Consider the following 21120-nt stretch of genomic DNA (forward strand, 5'->3'; position numbering starts at 1 on the left):
ACGTTCTGAGTACTTTTATGCTTTGAGCAGATTTGGCTGCGAACACTGAATCCTCTTCATGTAAATGAAATTTATGAAATGAGTATATCTGTACTTTTTCCACAAATACCAAAATTAACCGTTGTTCCTTCATTTGCCACAAAACAAGGTGGGGGTCCACACACACACATAGTAGTGAAAGCCAGGATTGGAGACATATCCAGTTAGCCAAACTAATTTAATATGGATTTATATACAAGGGTCTTGTTTAACATAATGAATATCTAACCAGGCATGATTACAGGGAAGCAATTTCAGCAAAGTAAATGAAATCAGACTGTGTTTGAGAGACTCAGAGCCCTCACAGACATCAAATATTTTTTTCCCAAACATCATTTTGAAACCTCATATTAACCTACAAGGAATTCTGTGACAAATTGGAGTCTGAAGATGTGCTTCTGTTTGGTGATACTGTTCATGTTCTTGTGGTATAATTGTGACAGAGGATTGTGGAGGAGTGAGGATTTAAGACGCGCTACTGTCCTGTGCTGCCATCTAGTGTTGAGAAGTGGCGCTGCTCACGTGCTCTGAATCCAAATATCCACAACAAACGTATGTTTCAAAGGAATTTTATTCCTGAGTGTGCAGCGAAGAAAGAAAATAGTAACTGATTATTCAGATGAAGCCCATGATTCAACTTTCACAAAACAGAATCGGTATTTTGCAGACAAATCGAAACCAGGGCAGCTTCACAATGAGTCTTCATGCAGAGCAACAAATGTGCAAATTTTTTTTTGGGTGACCGTAACTAAACATTTGACATTATCTGTTTTTGACATTACAAAAACACTTGTTTTTGAATCAACACATAAAATATTTTTACAAAAAGGCTTTGGTAACCCACACACTATATATATACACAGTTGCATACATAATATAATATATAAAAGCATGAAAAAGGTTTAAATATTATCACTAGAGCTAAATATAAAAACAATGTTCAGACTATTGCACAACAGCCAGGTGAGGATAGCGAGCAGGAGTGATCGGTGTTTCAGCATTGAGTCGCTTTCAGGGTTTTCTGCGCCTGTGACAAGAAACGGAGTTAATGATTAGTTGAAAAAAAAAAAAAAAAAATATAGATTTCCAGTTATGAAACTTGATGCGATTGAGAAAAATTGGTAGCGTACTTAGTGAACCCATGATGCTCATATCCAGGCCCCATGTTTGATCCAGCCTTCATCTCCACTGCCACAGAGCACTGGAGGAAAAAAAGAGAGAATTAAAACCCAGAAGTCTGAAACCAACATTACTATAAATTAGGATGACAATAGAAAGACGCATTAGCACGATTGAGATGAACACTTTGCCTGGAATATTAGTGACCGAGACCATTAACAGTCTTTGCTTCTTCTTTGCCGCATCTACAGGGGACGTGTTCACTAGATGAAGAAAATGGATGGCACACACATAATAGTTTGGAATAAACTAATCAATCAATCATTAATCATCCTACCCTCGTCTCCACATCAGTCCAAGCTCCATCTGGTCGAGCTCCACTGGCTGGGGGTCCCTCTGAGGATCGCCTCTTGCGGCTTCATAGAAAAAAATATTTTGTTTTATTATTACTACATCATTTTTAACCACTAAACAAAACAATGCAACTATAATGTGGGCATTTTGCTTCATTTGAGAGAAAAAAAAAAAAAAAAAAGTAAAATGATAAAGAAATATTAATCCTATGTTACTGTCATGTCAACACAGTCTTGCACTGAGACTATGTCTGAGGACAGACATTATGGTAGAAGACCAAGCACGGCATACACCAGACCTGATCTGACCCTGCTTTACAGTAATACAATAATCACAACACACTTTGAACATTAAAAAGAACATTAAAAAGAATTAGACTTTAAAAAGATGGTAAACTATGGTTATGTGAGTGTGGGCCATTACTTTGGGCCTGTGGCCTGCTCCTGTCTCAGTGTCTCGATGTCGGTGAACTGGACAGCTTGTCCTCCTCCTCTGGTTTTAATCACCTCACCCTGAAAACATGAACGAAACTCATGAGGTAATAGACAACTTTAATTAGCAGTTAATCCAGTGAAATATCAGTTAAAATACAGATGCACTTTTTCTTTAAACATAAGAGACTATTGAATCAACTTCAAATAAATAACTGAACAATGGCAGATTCCTTTGCGTAACGATGAAAAACAAACTGCTCCCAATATCAAGTCCTGCAGCTCCGTCAGTGTTGAAATAAGAGCCCCTCCCACACAGAAACCCAATCATTAACGTGGTGTCGGGCTGAATAAGGAAGTGAAACCGAGTAACTCTTTCCCATTATCTGGCAGATGCTTATCTAATCAGATGCAGACGTTTTCAGATGCGTGTCCGATGTGCAGCGTACTTCACCTTAATAAGTTTGGTCTGTATCTCGCCATCAGAGGCCACTTCCTGGTGAGTCAACACGTATCTGTCACACTTGGAAAGCGCTTTCTCGCTGGGCTTAGACACCTGGATGGAATTGGGAATGACGGGCTGCAAAACTGTGCCCAGGTCCAGGTTGGAGGACGGTTTGTGGTCCACCCACTTCTCCCCACCAGCAGAACGGGAGCGACGGTGCAGCGGCCGGACCGGCGCCGTCGTCTGCACAGAGGAATATTATAACAGTTTAAAAGAGGGGAAACAAAACACGACTATTAAATAATTACACAGCTTGACCAAGATATAGAAATGATAAATGGCTGGGAATATTTTTTCCAACTGTACAAACCTAAACCTGATCACTATTTTTAACTTTTCTCAGAGGTCTAGAATAAATGTGGAGATCGGTGGAGCAGACTCCGTTCTTCCTCTACACAACTGGTGTATCTCCTCCTGGCCTGGCCAGCTGAGGGGACGGCAGGGGATTCAGTTCTTGTGGGTGTACTTGGGGAATGGTTAACCTTGTCTGCTGTCCTGAACTGCTGGAGATGGAGTTAGCCACAGACAAAGAGCTAATGATGCCGGGGACGGGGGCAGACAGGCCACGGTTTCATTTGAACCTCCTCAACACTATCGCCACTGACTGTGACCCCGGCTCTGGACTGACATGAGGAAAATCAACACGGTACTAGGAGCAGAGTGTACGGACGGCACAATTACAGTTAGAGAAAACACCACCTGCACAGTCTCATGTCTTCAGATACAGCAGCAATGCCATGATAACGTGTGAGGCAGAATAATCTATTACAGTGGGCTTTGTGGTTAGTCAATATGAGGAATTAATTGACGTGCACAATAGCTATTCATTTTGACGACAACGTACAGGGACAGGTGAGGGTGAGGCTGATCTCTTTGTAGGGGGGCGTTCCTCTCTGGAAGGCCGCTGAGGACGAGGCTGGGACTGAGGCTGTGGCTGCGGCTGGTGCTGGGGCTGAGGCGGCGTCTGACGTGGTGGGGGGTCAGGGCGCCCTGAATTCTTGGTCTCCGTTACGATGGCCTTGAGCTGCTTCAGCTTTTCGTCCTTCACCCAGAGCTTGTTTTGCATCTCGAGCTGCATTGCATTAACACGTCTCTCCTGCACAACAAGAGCATTAATGTTGAAACAATATAACACAATAATCACTGAAGAGGCTGAGGAATTACAGTTTGCCTAAACGATGAACGGATAATACAGCTATTGTAAACTCACACATTCTTTCTCCCACTTGAACTGGGTGTCTGAGACCATGCCTTGCATGCGCTGCTCCATGCGTCTCTTTTCAGACAGCTCCCTCTGCAGCCTCTGTTCTCTGGTTTCCAGCTCCTGCTGCATCACGCGCTTGTCACCCTCATAGATTTTGGTTGTTTTCTGCAAGATGTCCATCTGAAACAGAGACACGTAGGACATTTAACAAACTAAACATAACAAATCAGAACTGTTAAGGAGGCTTGAATGTTATCCCACCTTGTGTTCTTGCATCTTGGCTTTCTTCTCCAAACGTTCAATCTCCATCTTGTTGTTCTGGATGATTCTGTCTTTCTCTGCCAGTTTGCCATTTTGTTCATGAATGAAGTCGTCTTTGGAAAAGAGGTTGTTGTCAAGCTCCTGAAGCATAGACTTCATCATGTTGGCTAAAAAAAAATAAAAAAAATGTGATGAGAGAAAATGTGGGCATAAATTAGTATTTAAGCTTTTCAAATAACCTGCACAAGTTACAGCTGAGATTTGAGCAATCACCTGCTTTGTTGTATTCTGCAACCATCATCTGTCTGATCCTCTGTCTGTTCTGCAGAGCTTCAATCAGCCGGGGCAGGGTGATGTCATCGTGGGGGTCAGTGAGCTCACAGGAGGGTATAGGTGGGAGGCTGTTCACCAGGTGGTTTAGAACAGAGGCCACGTCTACAGAAACACAATTAACACCAATAATGTTAAAAGGTGAAAGCACAAGACTGAATAAAAACTTGCTACAGCAGTTATTCAGCTAAAATAACAATAAATGAGGCGTGAGATGTCTCTCTGGTTCTCTCATGGCATTACTATAAACTTAATTATCCGGCTATGGATCACACATTTCATTTAAGTATCAATTATTTTAAGAAATCATTTAACAATCATACATTTGTGCAAATACGCTTCTTTTTAAGTAGTTGAGGTTCTTTTCCATTGCACGTGTGTGACCTTTACCCTTGTCTATTGGGCCGCCACGCTCCTCCAGCTTGCGAGACAGTTCATCTTGAAATGCCTGGTTTCTATGACGACGGCCTGGCGTGAAGCCACAGATTGGCCTGTCCATTGGCGAAGCCACTTCGACCTCCTGCGTCATCTCCGCAAACCGCATCACCAGCTGTGCGAACAAGAACGCGTCTTGTGTGTCAGACAAAAGGGCAACTTACGAGTTCATGAGAGCAGCAGCATGAGGACGGGATGAACTCACCAGGGTTTCCTCGTACTCGTCGGCCTTGGGATTGACACAGACAACCATTCTGACTTTTCCCTCTCCGTCAAAGTAGTTTTTAAACAGGTGGGTAACTTTGGAGTCTCTGTAGGGGACCATCTATAAGAGAAGACCTACATGATCTACTTGGTTCGTGGGTGAAAGTCATTGTGTAGCATTAGTTTGTCAACACATACCCTGTTTGTGCCACACATCTGGTTCTCTCGCAGTATCTCGATGCACGTCCGCAGATTCAGCAAAGACTGATTAATGTTACCTGTGAGCGGCGCAGTAAAATACCATTAACCTCACATGAACCTCAGATGTGGGTAAAGTCAAATCTTGAGGTTTGTTGACAAACCTGCTTCACGTATACGAGTTCCTTCTGCCCCCGTCCTGCCCGTCCGCTCGCTTCCTGCCAAGTCAACCAGGCAAAGCTGACTGACGCTCACCTGGCTCTTATCCTGACAATCAATATGAGAAAAGACAAAGATTAGTTGTCATGGTGCAATTAACTGCGCTCAACGCTGGAACCTGTAGCTTGGCTTCACTCTCAGCTGACCTGGAGAATAGTGTCCCCGTCTGCATCCAGAGGAGCCTGGGCCAGTTTAATAATGAACACGCTGTGTGAGCGACTGGACTCTCTGTTCAGCCGGGTGTTTGCGACCTTCCTCTTCTTTTGACCTGGAACAACAGTAGCAGCAACTTTTAGAGCATATTTATTCACAGGCACGAGTTTTCACAGGAAGGCTCAACTCTTATAAACTGTTCCAGGGACAAAATGAGCCGATGCTTCCAAGTATTCTGTGACCTGCTCAGAGAGAAGATTTACTGAGGTCATTTCCTGGACAGAGCCGACCCGGAGGCCAGCAATTCCAGGTCAGCCACATCTACGTCATCAGTGCAGTGTTATTTCAATTATTCGTAAATTCCTTTTACCCCTTTATACATTTCATATTAGATTTCTCAATTTAGAAAACAGCTCACCTTTCCAGAATACTTGAAAAGCCTCCTCAGCAGACTTGACTTCCACCTCCATGCAACCAGCCACATACATGTTGTGGTTCTGGTCTTCTCTGAGGATTTTAGACTGAGGTGGTCTACATTGGGGAAAAATACACGTCATTCACTGGAGACACGGTGTTGCATCTATCATGCAGTAGATGTATTGAATGGGGGATTGAATGGGGGCAGGTGCACATGATTGTTGCTCGATTCCAGCCACAGAAAGCAATTAGACATCTACAATCATTGAGCGGTGTGTGAAGCAACACCCATGCTAAAACACATTCAGGTCTTTGCCATAACACAGACTACAAGCAGCAGGAGGGTAATGTTGGAATTGTTAAGACAAAGGGAAGGAACACTCATCAACACTGGAGACCTGACGTAGCTGCCAACAGCTTTTACACAGAGCTGGGTATTAAATCTCATTATGTTCCTATGTGAATGAGTTCATGTCTGCTCAAATTTAAGACTGTTTTATTTAAATTGCATTTTCCCCCCATTCAGTAACTGGAACTATGGTATTAGTGCTACAACTAATGATCGTCACCATCAATTGCTTAAAGTTTATGGATTAAATTATAAATTAATTATATTTGATCTAAAATATAAACAATATGTTTACATGTTTTTTGTTTACCTACAAAAAAAAAAAAAGTCTTGTATTAATTTTATTATCATAAAACAAATTAAGCTCATTTTAATACTCATACAGGGCCAACTGTTTATATAATTACTCACTAAATATTTGCAGATACTGTTGATTTACAGCCACTTCACTTTTAACCAGTAGCTGCTTCTTCTAGAAGCTGATTGACAGCTTGGTTTTCATCTACCAGGATAACACATTTAATCATACACCACAACTTTAAAAATGTCTCCAGCATAGATGAGGGTCCATTTACAATGTAAACTGCTGATTTGGGTGCAGCATTGAGATTTCAGCTAAACCAGGCTGCTCCTCTGGTGTACAGGACATACATGAACTCAGTGTTCTGGCGCACAGGTGTGCCTCCACCATTCCACCTAGTAAAAAGAAAACACAGCAATTTTGTCGACTGGCTACTCCATCATAAACACTGAAACCACTTTAGTTCATATTTTCTGTCTGATTACTCTAAACAAATAAAAAGACTTTGCTGATTAATCATTCATTTGCCATATTTGAACTCACTTTGGTTTGATCGTGTCTTCTTGAGTTTCCTCCAGGAGATCATAGATGTAGTTGTTGTAGATTTCTATGTAGGAGACGAAGACGCTGTAGCTGCTGTCCTCATCCACACCATCTGCGTTATAAGCCTCCTCTGGCTTAATCATGTCAGCAATTTCAGGATCAGTCTTTTGTCTGAAATCAAAGTCGAACGACCTTTTGATTGGTTGGTTTGCATAAAAGACTGTCACAGTAATTCGATCGCAGCAGATTTTACAGCCCAGACTCAAACTGTGTGAATGGACCTTTACCTGGAGGACGCAGCCTTGGGAACAGACGAGCCGTTTTCCCGCCTTTGTCGCTCCAACAACGCATCGACTTCACTCTGAATTTCCACACCATTTTTATCATCTGGCCTAAAAACCTGGTGAGAGAGAATTCAGTTAGATAAACATACAGATTTGATCAAGAATAATTAAATCAAATGGGTACAAAACATAACTATATTGTCTTACATATCTTTTGGCTTGGTAGGGAGCTATGCTGTTGAAGATCATGTTGAGGGAGCGAGGAAGAAGTCCACCCTGGCCTGGGGTTCCAGTCATGGTGAAGGTCTTTCCACTTCCCGTCACCCCGTATGTAAAAAGTAGACCTGCCACAAACAGAGAAAATCAGCTGACAGTAAAATCTCACTCAAACTTTACTTTGATCCTCAGCATGTTAAAATACAGATATATTCAGTGGGAGAAAGCACAGCAGAATTACTCATTGTTAAGTAGGTAAAGATCTGTCTGTCATCAGTCCTTAAAATAATCCTGGTACATTTTTGGAGGTAATTTGTGGTCTTACCATTTTTCCCACGGATGAGGTCGTTGACAAGAGGTTTGGCCACAAGCTCGAAGAGCTCCACCTGAGACACTGACACCGCAAAGACTTTTTTGAAGGAGTATTGCGTCTGGAAAGCAGAACAGAGTAGTTGACATCCGGTGGATTAAAGTATAATACTGGCTTTCTCATAAATTTTTTAATAATGGATGTTTTTTTTTGATTTACGTTCAGTGTCATCCAGGCCCATGTGTTCAAATTAAAGCAGATAAACAGATCACAAAATATAGTTTACCCTCACAGCTGGCTTTACCTAGAATGTTTCAACACGAGTATCAAAGAAACATCCTACGAGCCTAAACCGCTTTTATTGCAAAGGAGCATCATCAGCATAACTCTATAGCTGTTCCTGGACACCTAAACTCCCCACAGGAAGGGCTAGATTGGCCTGCAAACACTTTGAGATTCCCTCCAGGAGGGTTGGAAGAAGTAGCCAGGGAATCAATTAAGTTCTTTAACCTGCAAGGCGTGCAGTTTTTAAGCAAACACTCCCCACGTGATAACAGTGCTACTTTAAAGAATATATTTAGGCACCAATTAATATATACACACAGTACACAAGTGAGCCCTAAAACAGCAGGACCATGTATTTAGGACTGAACTCTAGATAACTTCAATGAAGGGAAATTGTTCAGTGAAACCACGTGACTCACCCATGTGTTTCTAATAGAGACCACGCAGAAGATGATTCAAAACTGAATCTGATTCTAGTTGGTTTTGATATTTTTGCATTAGCCTTTACTCGAATACTGCTCCTGGTTGACTACATTGCTCACCTCTTTGTATTCTCCATTCCGGTGGGATTTGAAGCCTTCTGGGGCGTGTAGCTGGACGGTGGTGCCACTGATCACCTCAATGCAGCACTCGTCGTCCTCCGCACCCAGAGGTCGCACACGGCAGTAAACCTGAGGACCAGACACCACACGGTCAAATGGTCAAATGAGCTCCAGCTGCGCACTTCAATTATTACATGCAAATGTTCGAGACTTTGAATTAGCCGATGAGTAAATTAGTAACAGATTATTGTACTACAAAGCCATAATCAGCCAAACAAATGGCCAAGTTTCATTTATGTTGTTATCTCAATGAACCTGCTCTTTCAGGGAGACTCACCCCAACCGGGTCTGTGTGGTTGCTGGGAGGCTTTTTTGGAGGAGGCCTGCGGGGTGTTCTACCCTTTCTGAAGGAAAAAACAACAATGTTAGCCATGTATGACGGTAAGCTATGATGAAGGGTTAACAATGCCACAGTCTAGACAGCTAATTAGCCCCCGGCTAACTTTACGGCTAAGCCGGTCAACCCCCGTCGATAGCTGTGTTAACTCGGCATTTATTAACAGCAGAGCCGCTGTGTGTAATGTGCTCTGAGTGCGACACACAAAAAAACACATTAAAAAAAACCATAATTAAGAACTACTCACGCTTGTCTTATCATTGTAGCCCTGGTGCCTGGTTCGGTTTTACCGTCTCTGTTTCTCCAAGTTTGAATCTTCCCTCCGCCTCAAATCAGAGGGCGTTTTTTCAAAAGACCGGCAGCAGCCAATAGGATTTCAGATCAGTAATCACGTGGTTCCGTCATCACTCCCTGGTCTCTATGGATACAACCTAATAAACATAATAAGACGGTTATAGACAAATACGGGATTACTTTAATAGATAGAACAATCCGAGAAAGCAAACAAATAAAAATTTATTTTGTCATGTTTTTTAAAAATGACATTTTTAATTTTCACAATGGTTGTTTTAAATAGCAAGAAGTAGTAGAGGTTTATTTTAGTCTGAATCTAAATGTTACAACATAACAGTGAAATTGGGATGTAAAAAATAAAATAAGTTTTAACTTAACTTTTTAAGAAGCCAAACTGTGAAATCATCAATCATAAAATAAATATGTTTCCTGATTATATGCTGTACACGGATAACACAAGTCTATGCCGTAATTATTTTTCAAAAGGATACTTTAAATTACCAATTGTATGTTAAACGTAAATGTTTAGTGATGGAAAAGGCATTACTATTATCAATATCAGTGATAACTTATCCATTAATAGGCTATACAATGAGACTGTTTTGCTAAATTCTTAATAATTAGCGCATTTAAATAGTAAATATTAGTAGGTAGTGATAATGAGTGTGGCAGAAGCAGTGGGGATAACTTTTATTGGTTTGCTGCATTTCTAAATGTACATGTCATTAGTAATGTGTCAATGCGGACGTGACGTCAAGTTGTATCCTACCTTATCTGCAAAACGTGTGTCTGCCGGTGGCTGCTGTATAAACAGTGCCGCCTACCGGTTGCCAACGATAACACGTTACAAAACAAAGACACGTGTTTCTCGGTCTCGTCCGGTAGGTGGCAGCGTTGCACCCGGAAGCTGGTGAGAAAAGCACCAATCAAACCGATAGAAAGGCGAAGTAGCGGAGTCACGTGTGCTACAGCCAGCGTTATGCAAACAGAAAACTTGCGGCTGTTTTCAGGCTGTACGACTGAGCAGTGACCAAACAGGTAAGCAGCAATTATGAACCTTGCTCGTGCAGACGGATGAGGCGTTGTCGAGTGAAGTCACCCATGCTGTCGCGTGTTGTTGCTTTTGCAGGTAGAAAAAAATGAGAACCAAGCCGACAAAGTCCTCTGAACCAAAGAGTAAAGTGAAGAAAAGACCTCAATCTGGTGCTACGCTCTCCAAAAAACTTGCAGCTAAGAGAGATGGAGAATCATCAAAAGCATGTGTGTATTATTGATGTGACAGTTTCGGTTTAAGTGACACTGTATGTGAAGTGTTCTGCTGACGACCGTGGGTCTGTGCGACTTGCAGGGCCTCCCGTGAAGTCTATAGGAGTCAAGAAGAGAGGTGGACATGGGAGCATCCTGCATTACATTTACAGGAGCACTCTGGGTCAGAGTCTGCACTCACAGATGAGACAGGTAAGAGAGCTGCTCCTCCTTCCTCCTCCGGGCTGCACAGGATGGGACACAGGATACTGACTAGCCTCAGACTTGGTTTGGTGGTTAAAGTAAAGAAACACATGGACCGATGGACCCTTCCCATAGGGCATGTCCACAGATCAGACAGAACTTATTTTATATGTTCAGTGTAGCCGTATCCAAAATATATAAAGCATTTGTTTTCCATCCTCGCTTCATCCTTTAAAAGCCAGATCATGATTTTTTCCCCAAACATTATAGATGCCTGTGTAAACAATGACTATTCATGGATCATGATTTATATCAAGGATATTATTCTAGTAACAGACAGGGACACACCACCCATCTCAACAGTAGTCTCCTAAAGCTTAGTGTCTTCACTGTCATGTAATCCCAGGCTTCTTGTGACCCACAGTGTGTTAAAATGATTCCATCGAGTTCCAAGCATTTTGATATACAGATCAGAGTCTAAAAAGAAAGAAAGCAGATTGATATCTCCTCATTCTGCTCATCTTAATGTAGCATTGGTTGATGCCGTCTCCTCCCAGTGGAAAAGCTTTCTAAGACAAGATCATTAGAGCTAGATCAGTCTAGTATCAGTCATGTCATCAGTGGCCTTTGTTAGTTGAAACATGTAAAACCCCAATAACTATCCCATGATAGGATGAACACGTATAACTCCTAAAGTCTTGTGCAGATCTGTAGCTTTAAGTTGTTTTCTCTAACTGGGTTAACAACAGCAACTTTAAGTAGAGTCATATATCTTATACCACTGCGCTTCCACTCCTGTTCTCTCCTCCAGTGTCTTCAGGAGCCTTTCGTTCGCTCCCTGCAGTCATACCATTTCCACGCTGCTTCCAGTCCCTTCGACCGCAGAATCACGTGTCTGGAGTGGCATCCCACTCACCCCACCACTCTGGCTGTGGCCTCCAAGGGAGGAGACATTTACCTGCGTGACTTTGAGATGCCCACAGAGAAAACCTTTATTCAAGGGGTAAGTTCCTGCATTGTGGTCCAGGATAACGGTAAAATGTCTTCATTAAATTATGCATTACTTTTATTTTTTTTACATATAGAAGGACACTTACTGGCGTAGTAGTCGATTATAGAAGCGAACAGTTTAGATAAACTTGATGATGCACTGTTATCGGTTCTTAGATGGGAGCTGGAGACTCAATCACTGACATGAAGTTTAACCAGTTAAATCCCAGTCAGCTTTTCACCGCGTCTATGGGGGGTAGGATGGCCCTCCAAGATTTCAGTGGAGCGACTCTAACAGTGTTTGCCAACACAGACACTCTGAAGTAAGACTGAGTCTCCTCTGTTCCTCTAAGCTGAAGGGTGATGGGTTTGAGTCCGGACCAGTCTAGCCTCAGTCTTCTCATTGCTGGCCCTTGCCGGTTTTTCAACTTTTGCCTCGTGTTAGCGTTGCGCCGCTAACGTCCCGCCGCCGGCCCTGCGTTTGTGTGCACAGAACGGAGCGGGAGACTTTGTCGGAGGGATGAAGTTTTGCCCCACGGACTTTTCCAAAGTCTACGTGGCTTCTGGCGAGGGCACACTGACCCTGCAGAGCTTTGAGGGAAACGCATCCACCGTGCTGTCCAGAACTCCAGACTGTGGCCACGACAACCACAACGTTTGGTGAGAAAACGGCAAAGAAACTGACGCTGGGCAGTGTTTTCACTCACCTTTAGTGTCTCTGCAGATAGTACAGACATTCATCTACTACTGTTTACAGCAATCTTATCACACGTAGTGGGATTTTTTTACACCTACAGTGTGCGGTGCTCACTACACTGAAAACTTAAATTAAAAAAAAATGTCCTCATTACTCTGGACATTCAACAGAACATACTGTCAACATTTTTGGCCGTCATCGTGCACTAGATCTTTCTTTCTACTTATGAACAGTTTTCCTAGGAAAACAAGTATTTCCAGTAAAACTGTTAATGAAGAAATCTGGAGATTAACAAGAGTAACAAAGGTTTACAAAGGCCTGACTGTCTGCATGGTGAGATACCACTAGAGGTCAGTGAGAAGACATCATTTGTGTTGTGTGGGTGAACTGTAAAGTATAACAATACCATGCTGTGTGCAGTGAGATGTGTAGCTGTCTCATTCATCTAATAACTGTGTATATAAATATATATATGTTCAAGATCCTATAGATTACTCTTAGTCTTTATGTGCTTCATTTCTGTTACATCCTGTTAGTTAAAAGAAGTAAATTCACATTGTTTTTAATGTGTTCTTCACAGTTACTGGTACTGCTGTGTCGACGTGTCCGTGAGCCGACAGATGCTTGTGACGGGCGACAACATGGGGCAGCTCGTACTTCTGGGTTTGGACGGACAAAAGGTGTCTGCGGAGCGAAGAGAGCCGTTCGTTGTTTGCCTTCGGGCGATATTTCTCGTCAGCGTGTTTTAACGTGCTCCGTTTTGACCCTTTAGATTTTTAGCAACAAGTTGCACAAGGCCAAGGTGACCCACGCGGAGTTCAACTCCAGATGTGACTGGCTGCTGGCGACGGCCTCGGTCGACCGCACGGTGAAGCTCTGGGACCTGAGGAACATCAAGGACAAGAGCAGCTTCCTGCACGACATGCCTCACGAGAAACCTGTCAACTCAGGTAACGTCATGACGACTGACGCCTGTGGAGGTGACACCTGGACTTAGACACACTCTCTATTCATCTGCAGGGAAAATTGCTTGGACCCAGTTGCACATAAAAAAAATCACTTTTGAGAACCACAAGTAACAAGAAAAGATACAATATAAGTAAAAATCTAGGAAAATAAAATAATATAAAGTAAAAAAAGTACATATGAACAAAAGTACAAGAAACTGAGCCAGAAATAAATATACTGTATGTTATAAACACTAGAAGGATTAATGGGGTGCAGTAATGTGCATTAACATTAATAATGTGAAGTCTGTTACAGAAAGGTGAGTTGTTGTACAGCTGGATAGAGGAAGGTGTGAATGAAGTCCTGACACACAACCATGTAGATTTAAATAAAGCATCGCAATGAACGTTGGTATAAGATGAAAGTGATTTCTTTGTCTTTATATTTAGTCTGTTCAGTTTTTCAAATGTGTTTAATGAAAATGTTCTGTGACATTTATGTGCATTATTAACTGCGTGACCTTATTAAGACATGTAGGATTATTAGTTGTCGTATGTACCAGTTTAACTTTGGTCATTCTGATGAGGCCGCTGCTGTCGTCGTCTCCTCACAGCCTACTTCAACCCTCTGGACTGCTCCAAGCTGCTCACCACAGATCAGCAGGACCAGATCCGCGTCTACTCGTCTCCTGACTGGTCGAAGCCGCAACAAATCATCTGTCACCCGCACAGACAGTTTCAGCACCTCACACCCATCAAGGTTAGTTTTCACTGTGGAGGAGAGCGTTTATGTTCTCCAGTCCTTCAGTTCCAGGGGCATCGTTGCTCAAAGGTAAATAATAGTCATTTTCAAGTCATTCGCGGTAACAGTGTTCTTCCGTTGTTGCTCTGCAGGCCACGTGGCATCCTGTGTATGACCTGATTGTGGCTGGTCGCTACCCCGATGACCGCATTCGTTCTTGCGATCAGAGGACCATTGACATCTATGACTCCAACACGGCGGAGCTCGTGTGTCAGCTGTACGATCCCTCTGTGTCAGGGATCAAATCTGTGAGTATCATTTCAGAAAACGCTCCAGGAAAGTAATCTGTGTGTAATCTGTAGTTATTAAGATGATTCATTCTGTTGTTACAGATCAACAAGTTCAATCCGATGGGCAACATGATCGGCTCCGGGATGGGTGAGTTCTCCAGAAGCTCACCATTGATACGAGCGGTGTTAGTTCACTCGTTTGAATCAAAAAGGTCTCACTTGACGCGTCTCGCTCACGCTCAGGTGTGACGGTGCTGGTCTGGGACCACAGCGAGTCGTTGGTTAGCGAGCAGCACAAACTGCAGGAGGAGTCCTCGGCCTCTGTGGGCAGTTTGCGGGGGCAGCGGAGGAGCCAGCAGCGCTCCGGCCGGGACCGGAGGGCCGGACCCGCTGTGGATGCGAAGCTGAAAAAGAAGCTGGCTTCCCTGGAAGAAACTGAGACCAAAACCAAGTACGGCTGTACTAAACAAAAACAGGCGCAGAAGAGGCGGAAGTGAGCTGTGGAAAAGTCAGGGTCCTAGAAATCAACGTGTAAATATTTCTTTGTTGCTGTTTGTCTCTCTTCAGGGATCGTTTACAGGTTAAAAAGTGTCTTTGATATTCTTTTATAAACTTGCTGTTTTTCTACGATTTGACAATAAAAATGTTCTTTTGTACGTGCACCCTTCATTATTTGACAAACCGACCGCCGGACCAGTACAACAATACTAATACCAACACTCTGAAGTGTGTGCTCGGTACAAACAGCAATGACACACCTTAACCTGGCCTCCAAATTCACTAGATCCCAAACTGATCAAGTATCTGTGGGATGATTCACAGAGGCCACTCCCCTAAACCCATAGGACCCAAAGACCCCCCACTAACAACATCCTGTTTCCAGGTGACACAGGACTCCCTCAGAAGGACCATGTCCATTCTCTGATGAGTCACAACTGTTTTGGAGGCACGAGGGAGACCTGCACCTGCACAATATCGGGAAGGTGGTCATAATGTTATGTCTGATCAGTGTACATTAAATGGTCAAATAATTTATAGTGCAAAAATATAAAAGCAGTGTTTTGCTGCTGCTTTTTGAGGAGCTCACTCATTCATAATAATTTACAGTGGGGATTACATTTAAGAGCGTTTCCTCTGTTAAATAATCAATCAGTTGGTTTGTGAGAAGGACATTATAAAAGAAAGTGTGATACGCTCTCACCAACAGTATCAAAACTGCTGCCAGCTTTCTACTTCAAATCTGTGATTCATCAGCTGCGTAAACCGTCGGGTGGTTGAGCTGATAAAACATATTTGTGTGCTCTGGCTGCAGAAATCTGTTAGATAAATCAGTGTAAAAGTGATGTATGAAGTAGATACAAAGTAAAGTACAAAGTGATATGAAGAGGAAAAACTACTTAGTATAATCACTATAGTTTATTTGTGACGGGAAAGTACAGAAAAACCGATGCAAAAGCAGTGTCTGGTTTACTGGACACGTATGTATTAGAAGCTAATAGAAGGTATTAAAATAGCTATTAGTGGCAAACGCAATAAGTGAAGTATAAAACGTATTTAACCTGAACTCATACATGCAGGTAATGGCCAGAAGATGTTATGGTTGTGGTCATGGAACGACTTTGTCCTGGAGTTTTTTTTAATTGATTACAGAAGATGATTACGCTGAATTAGACTTATAAAAGTACTACAAATATTCTTTCCTTTTTATTCTTCCCACTCCCTCTGATCGCATACGCGAATATTTCTGAAACACATCCCATTAAGACTGCATACACCTTTATATCACACAGAGCGGCGCATTAAGCATAACTCAAGAGATAACTTCCTCGCAGTTCATGCACTGTGACATTTGCGAGCTGGAGGAGCACTTCGCCCCAGGCCTCCCGCTCCTCTTCTCCGTCCTGTTGTCTGGCCTGCTGGGCCGAGTACACCATGCTCAGGACCACGTTCTCAAATTCGCCCTGCGTCAGTGGCCCCCTCCTCCTCTGTCCCTGCAGCGCGCTCAGCATCTGCACCATGGAGCCGCGACCCCTGGGAATGTTGTCGTTGATCCGGGACAGGAACGCCCGGCCCTGCCTCATCGACGCCATCTCCCCGTCGAGCAGGACGACGTTGTTGTCCTGGTCCATCTCCAACCCGCCCAGCAGGATCTGTGCGTGCGGGCGAGGGAAGGAAATGTCCAACACTGGGTGCAGCACGATATTTGCCTGCATGCGAGCTGAAATGAACTAAAGAGGAGCGAGTACCTCGAACATTCGGTTTGCATCAGAGACGGATGAGTCAGATGGACTCACGCCTGCAGCAACATCTAGAGAAGAAAATATTGACGTTAACTGTTGCATGATTGGAATGAGTCTCAAAATGAGCACATTTTGACTATTTTACACTGAGTACACATTGTGTCTTGCATGCAGTATCTTTTCTTAACAACGTTCAAAACTTTCAGCCATGATTACAGATTCTCTCCGTTACTCACCCTGCAGCACTTTCCCCAAGCAAAGCCACAAGAGGAGCCGGAGGCAGATTTTAAGTCGCGAGCTCATTTTTCTCTTGTTTATCACAGACAATGCACTGCATCTCTCCCACCTCTTCTCTCCACCGTACACTTCAGTGAGTACGGGCAGAAGAAACGGAGACTGGATACCATGCATTTTTCCACCTTGGAAAAAAAAAGGGAACAAACGCCAGTTGGCTGTGATGGAGAGCAGATATTTGGAATACGGGCTCTTCACATCCACAGCGCGGAAATGTTTCAGCTCTCAGGAATAACACGCTCTTTTCCTCCTTTCTTGTGCAAGGTTCCAGTATGACCATCAAAAGCGTTAGCTGAATAATTCTTCCTAATTTGTGGCTTCGCCAGCAGTTGCCACAAAAACAAAATTCGGCTTTCTTCTTTGCTTTAATAACAGACATAAAGTCAGCTATAAAAAGATGTCCTGCACTAATTCATCTTTGCACAAGATTACAATTGATGGATGTTTTTCCTAAAGTTAAATCTTAAAGTGTGTGTGTTTTTCTTTGTCTTTAGGTGGAATTTTATCAAGCAACCATCATTCACCTTGGCAGGTCACGTATGATGTAACAAATTAAACATGAGACCTTGAGAAAACAAAACATTGTTTTCCCCAGATAACGAGATAAATCATTTGTTATCTCCAGAAAACAGAGGAAATTAACTTGTTATCACGGGAAAACGGAGGAAATAATATGTGAATGCATGACCGCTTAGGGCTGCCGTACTTTGTCGAATCGCAGACATCCTGGTTGTTCTCACATGTGGCAGGGTGTTGGTCGCTTCTTTGGGGAAAAATGAAAACGACTTCTTGCTGTTGTGAGATTTATTTTGAATCGTTACTGCAGCCAGGATATAAAACTCAGAGGAGATCAAACTCATACAATCACATTTAAATTTGTGCAGTAAAAAAAAATTCCGCTTACCTTGTCCAGTATTGTGGTCACTGGTGGTGAGATACGTGTTGGTCCACCCAGGAGAAGACGTCAATTTATATCAAAGAAAAACTTGAGGTGCAGGGTAGAGCCACATAATTCAATATGTGATCTAGGTTCTTGGAATTTACTGGTTTCTGGAGTTTCTTCAAAGTTAAAATGAATTAGTGGAAGAAATCAAAGAGAATCACTAAAGACGATCCAGGTTTGATACAACCTGGAGTCTGGTAGTTGGAGCCATGCAGGTTCTCACTGATGTTATGCTGTTGTGCATCTGCTTTTGTACCGTTTTGTGCTTCATTAACATATGGGGCTGGGCTTGGTCACTTGTCACTGTTACGTTTTTGCTCTGGAAAAATCCGGCCCAATCAAAGTTAGGTAAGTTTCACTCTGTATCACTCGTGGACTCTTTTTAAAAGGAACCAAAAGGCCGTACAACCGTGTAGGAGGCTCTTTGGCTCTATTCCCACTTCTCATGGTTCATCCAGCAGCCGCGCAACTTGAAACAGTGTCTCAGCGTCTAAATTCCATCCACCATCATCCATACTCCAGACACACAACCATAAAACTCTCCATCTAACCCCAGCCTTTCTGCATTTTCTATATTCTTTCTCTCAACACATGCACTGCAGCCTCACTGACTCTCTACACTTGGATGAAACAGCCATGGATTGTTTGCATTAAACATTACGCCTCAGTCTCACTGTACTGCACAATATATGCTTTTTTATTTGTTTTCCATGCCTTGTTGTGTTGTTGTTATTGTTGTTGTTGTTGCCTTTCTTTCTCACACACCTTTACCCCAACTCTAGCCATCTCAACTAAGTGCCTAATCCTAACCCTAACCCTAATTGTAACCTTTACAATAAAAAAAAGAGTCTTAACCCTCACACAACACTGTAAAGAAGTGTCGTCACTTCTCAAAAAAGACTTCACTTTATTGGTTAAAAACTCACACGACTGCATGGCAAGTATAAGCACACACACACAAGCAAACAATTGCTAACACTGTCACTACATTACTGTCAGACATATAAAAATCTATGTCATTATGTTGTCTTATTTATAGTTTGTAACTTGGATCATAACAGGATGGATCATCAGATCATAACAAACAACATTCACATCAGTTTAATCAAGTGTTCTCAGTGCACTACAATACAAAATAAAGAAGGGCAGCTATCCTGATTCATAACAAGATCCCATTCATCCACGATGCATTGTCAATCTGTTTTTGAATCTGACTGTTTTGCTCCATGGTTCCTGTGGAACCTCCTTCTGGAGGCCAGCAGTGAGAACAGTCCTCGGTGGGGGTGGGAGGGGTCTGTAGTGATGTTTTGAGCCCTTGTCAGTGTCAGCGTGTTCATTAATTCTTCTGTAAGAAAAACCAAAACGACTTCTTGCTGTTTATTTTAACGATTTATTGAAAGAGATACACACGCTCACAGGCTTTGTCTGTTCAGCTAACCTCCCAGAAAAGAATGTTTTTCCAAAATTTCACAGCATTATCTTAGTTTCAGCAACATGAATATGATTGGTTGGCTACAGGTGGGGAGGAGTCGTGGTTTAGACTTAACTCTCCCGTTGTTGGTGGACAGTCTGGTCCCCGTCCCTACCCACTCTGGTCCTCCAATCACCCGGGACAGCGCCCTAGAAAGAAAGAGGAAAGTCCTTCCCACCTGATCCTCCCTGACTCAGGCCTCACATCTCTCATCACACTCATCCTCCTTATCGCCTGCTCCCCCACGCTCCTCTTCTCTGCCCCACCCTTGCAGCTGCACGACTCCCTCCTTTGCAACCTTTACCACTTCAGAACAACTCCTCATTGTTCTCTGTTTTGTTTTTCTCAGTGACACTGTTTTGCTCCTTCCCAGTCAGCCGATTGATACTTTATCAACAAGGAAACTTAGACTGGACTGATGCTTCTCATCATCTAGGACTTCATTCTTTATTTTGATTATATAAATGTTACTGATGTTAATATACACATAAAACTACTATGGGAATCAGGTAAAGCGGGTCTAAGAGGTATTATAATTTCATTCTCCACTTACAACTAAAGGAAAGAACAAGAAGAAGAAACTAAATGGGAACAAATAATCACACAACTTGAAAATATTATTATAAATAAACAAACAGAAGATACACAGAGTGAACTCAGGAATTACAAATTTCAATTAATTGGCATAATAAATAAGAAAAAACTATTCCTTATACACAGACTCTGAGAAAACAAATCTGGAAAATACTTTTCAAACCTCAACAAACAAAACAAGGAAAATACATCCATCCACGTTATCAATGACTCAGCAGGGAAACCAACACAATCACCACTGGAAAGCAACAAACTCTTTAAAGACTTTAATTCAAAACTATATTCATTAGAAATAAATCCAAACCAAGTCCCGGATCAACTCTCCTTTTTTTAATAACATATGTTAAACAGGCTTGGGCCAGAAAGTCACAGACGAAGGTCCAAGTTTGATGCAAATAGTTTATTCTTAAAAAGAGACGAACTTGAGTCTGTTTCTAGGAGACATGCGGGTACAGACTGACTCTATGCTGCTGTGCGTCATCTTTTGTAGTTTTTTCAGTGCTCACTAACATATGGCGCCGGAACTGCCCCTTACATATTACTTGTTACCCTGGAAATAATCATATCTTATTGTGTGTCTTTGTCTTTTTAATTATAACTGTGTGTTTTAACACCTCCTCCCCCGGTCACATGTTCAGTGATCCTCCATTACGTTGATTACCAGGCTCAAATACCTTTTTAATAAAACACTGCAGCAGGTGTTCTTGTTGGCAACAATATGTGACCATGACCCTGATTTATAGTGAGAGTAAGTGCATCTGCTTGTCTTGTCGCTTCTCGTTAATATGATTTAATGTTATAAACTGCCTCAAACTGTGCTTGAGCTTTGCTTTGATTCATTACAGTGTAACACATGTGCAATTAATGTGTGTGACTTCACCATGTCCCCACTATGTCTCTGTCTTATTAAAAACTTATTTTTCTCAACAGTCACTATCCCACAACTTCCCTTTTCCCTCAAATTGCCATAATCGAAGAACCATGAACTAGAAAAAGAATGATTTCATACTGTCCAACAAATCACCTGGACCTGACGGCTTCCCTGCAGAGTGAGCACTTCTGTCCCTTTCTCG

General features: G+C 42.5%; 3 protein-coding genes and 1 non-coding gene across 7 annotated transcripts; 1 reads left to right on the forward strand and 3 right to left on the reverse strand.

Annotated features, from left to right (window-relative positions):
* Positions 1-592: 592 nt before the first annotated feature.
* On the reverse strand, positions 593-9447 carry kif23 (kinesin family member 23). 2 transcript variants are annotated; one of them, XM_047597310.1, is made up of 23 exons: positions 9344-9447; positions 9037-9103; positions 8700-8828; positions 7888-7993; positions 7554-7690; positions 7350-7462; positions 7063-7233; positions 6870-6914; positions 5871-5983; positions 5446-5567; positions 5245-5347; positions 5081-5160; positions 4884-5003; positions 4634-4793; positions 4187-4348; positions 3914-4080; positions 3659-3832; positions 3293-3544; positions 2398-2631; positions 1936-2024; positions 1496-1574; positions 1170-1240; positions 593-1066 (listed from the first exon to the last, which is right to left on the reverse strand). In XM_047597310.1, the coding sequence occupies exons 1-23, from the start codon at positions 9355-9357 to the stop codon at positions 1051-1053; spliced, it is 2724 nt and encodes a 907-aa protein (XP_047453266.1). In that variant the 5' UTR covers positions 9358-9447; the 3' UTR covers positions 593-1050. The 2 variants fall into 2 exon arrangements, with proteins under 2 accessions (XP_047453266.1, XP_047453267.1); XM_047597311.1 differs by lacking the exon at positions 6870-6914.
* Positions 5695-5790, reverse strand: LOC125015588. The gene has a single exon (XR_007113627.1). It is a non-coding gene; the product is annotated as a Z30 small nucleolar RNA (small nucleolar RNA).
* ddb2 (damage-specific DNA binding protein 2) lies at positions 9003-15161 on the forward strand. 2 transcript variants are annotated; one of them, XM_047597313.1, is made up of 12 exons: positions 9003-9140; positions 10276-10428; positions 10520-10650; positions 10739-10848; positions 11651-11842; positions 12007-12152; positions 13107-13206; positions 13299-13476; positions 14088-14233; positions 14368-14523; positions 14608-14653; positions 14749-15161. In XM_047597313.1, the coding sequence occupies exons 3-12, from the start codon at positions 10530-10532 to the stop codon at positions 15000-15002; spliced, it is 1449 nt and encodes a 482-aa protein (XP_047453269.1). In that variant the 5' UTR covers positions 9003-9140; positions 10276-10428; positions 10520-10529; the 3' UTR covers positions 15003-15161. The 2 variants fall into 2 exon arrangements, with proteins under 2 accessions (XP_047453269.1, XP_047453268.1); XM_047597312.1 differs by lacking the exon at positions 12007-12152 and adding an exon at positions 12323-12489.
* A 745-nt stretch (positions 15162-15906) lies between these two features.
* On the reverse strand, positions 15907-18192 carry LOC125015117. 2 transcript variants are annotated; one of them, XM_047596780.1, is made up of 4 exons: positions 17944-18192; positions 16982-17164; positions 16752-16813; positions 15907-16655 (listed from the first exon to the last, which is right to left on the reverse strand). In XM_047596780.1, the coding sequence occupies exons 2-4, from the start codon at positions 17154-17156 to the stop codon at positions 16305-16307; spliced, it is 588 nt and encodes a 195-aa protein (XP_047452736.1). In that variant the 5' UTR covers positions 17157-17164; positions 17944-18192; the 3' UTR covers positions 15907-16304. The 2 variants fall into 2 exon arrangements, with proteins under 2 accessions (XP_047452736.1, XP_047452735.1); XM_047596779.1 differs by lacking the exon at positions 17944-18192 and adding an exon at positions 17746-17821.
* Between the last annotated feature and the right edge of the window lie 2928 nt (positions 18193-21120).

Source organism: Mugil cephalus, chromosome 10 (genome assembly GCF_022458985.1).
Source record: "Mugil cephalus isolate CIBA_MC_2020 chromosome 10, CIBA_Mcephalus_1.1, whole genome shotgun sequence".
In the NCBI taxonomy this organism is placed as follows: Eukaryota; Metazoa; Chordata; class Actinopteri; order Mugiliformes; family Mugilidae; genus Mugil; species Mugil cephalus.

Bases quoted from the DNA above. Each gene is read 5' to 3' on its own strand.
- LOC125015117 (XM_047596779.1), bottom strand. The intron at 16,814-16,981 runs GTGAGTAACGGA...TTTCTTCTCTAG, and splicing joins CTTGGGGAAAGTGCTGCAGG to ATGTTGCTGCAGGCGTGAGT. The intron at 16,656-16,751 runs GTACTCGCTCCT...CCGCACGCACAG, and splicing joins ATGCAAACCGAATGTTCGAG to ATCCTGCTGGGCGGGTTGGA.
- kif23 (XM_047597310.1), bottom strand. The intron at 5,161-5,244 runs GTTTGTCAACAA...CGCCGCTCACAG, and splicing joins AACTCGTATACGTGAAGCAG to GTAACATTAATCAGTCTTTG. The intron at 1,241-1,495 runs GTAGGATGATTA...TTTTTCCTCCAG, and splicing joins GGACTGATGTGGAGACGAGG to TGCTCTGTGGCAGTGGAGAT.
- ddb2 (XM_047597312.1), top strand. From the start codon at position 10,530: ATGAGAACCAAGCCGACAAAGTCCTCTGAACCAAAGAGTAAAGTGAAG. The intron at 10,651-10,738 runs GTGTGTATTATT...TGCGACTTGCAG, and splicing joins TGGAGAATCATCAAAAGCAT to GGCCTCCCGTGAAGTCTATA. The intron at 11,843-12,322 runs GTAAGTTCCTGC...TTGTGTGCACAG, and splicing joins AGAAAACCTTTATTCAAGGG to AACGGAGCGGGAGACTTTGT.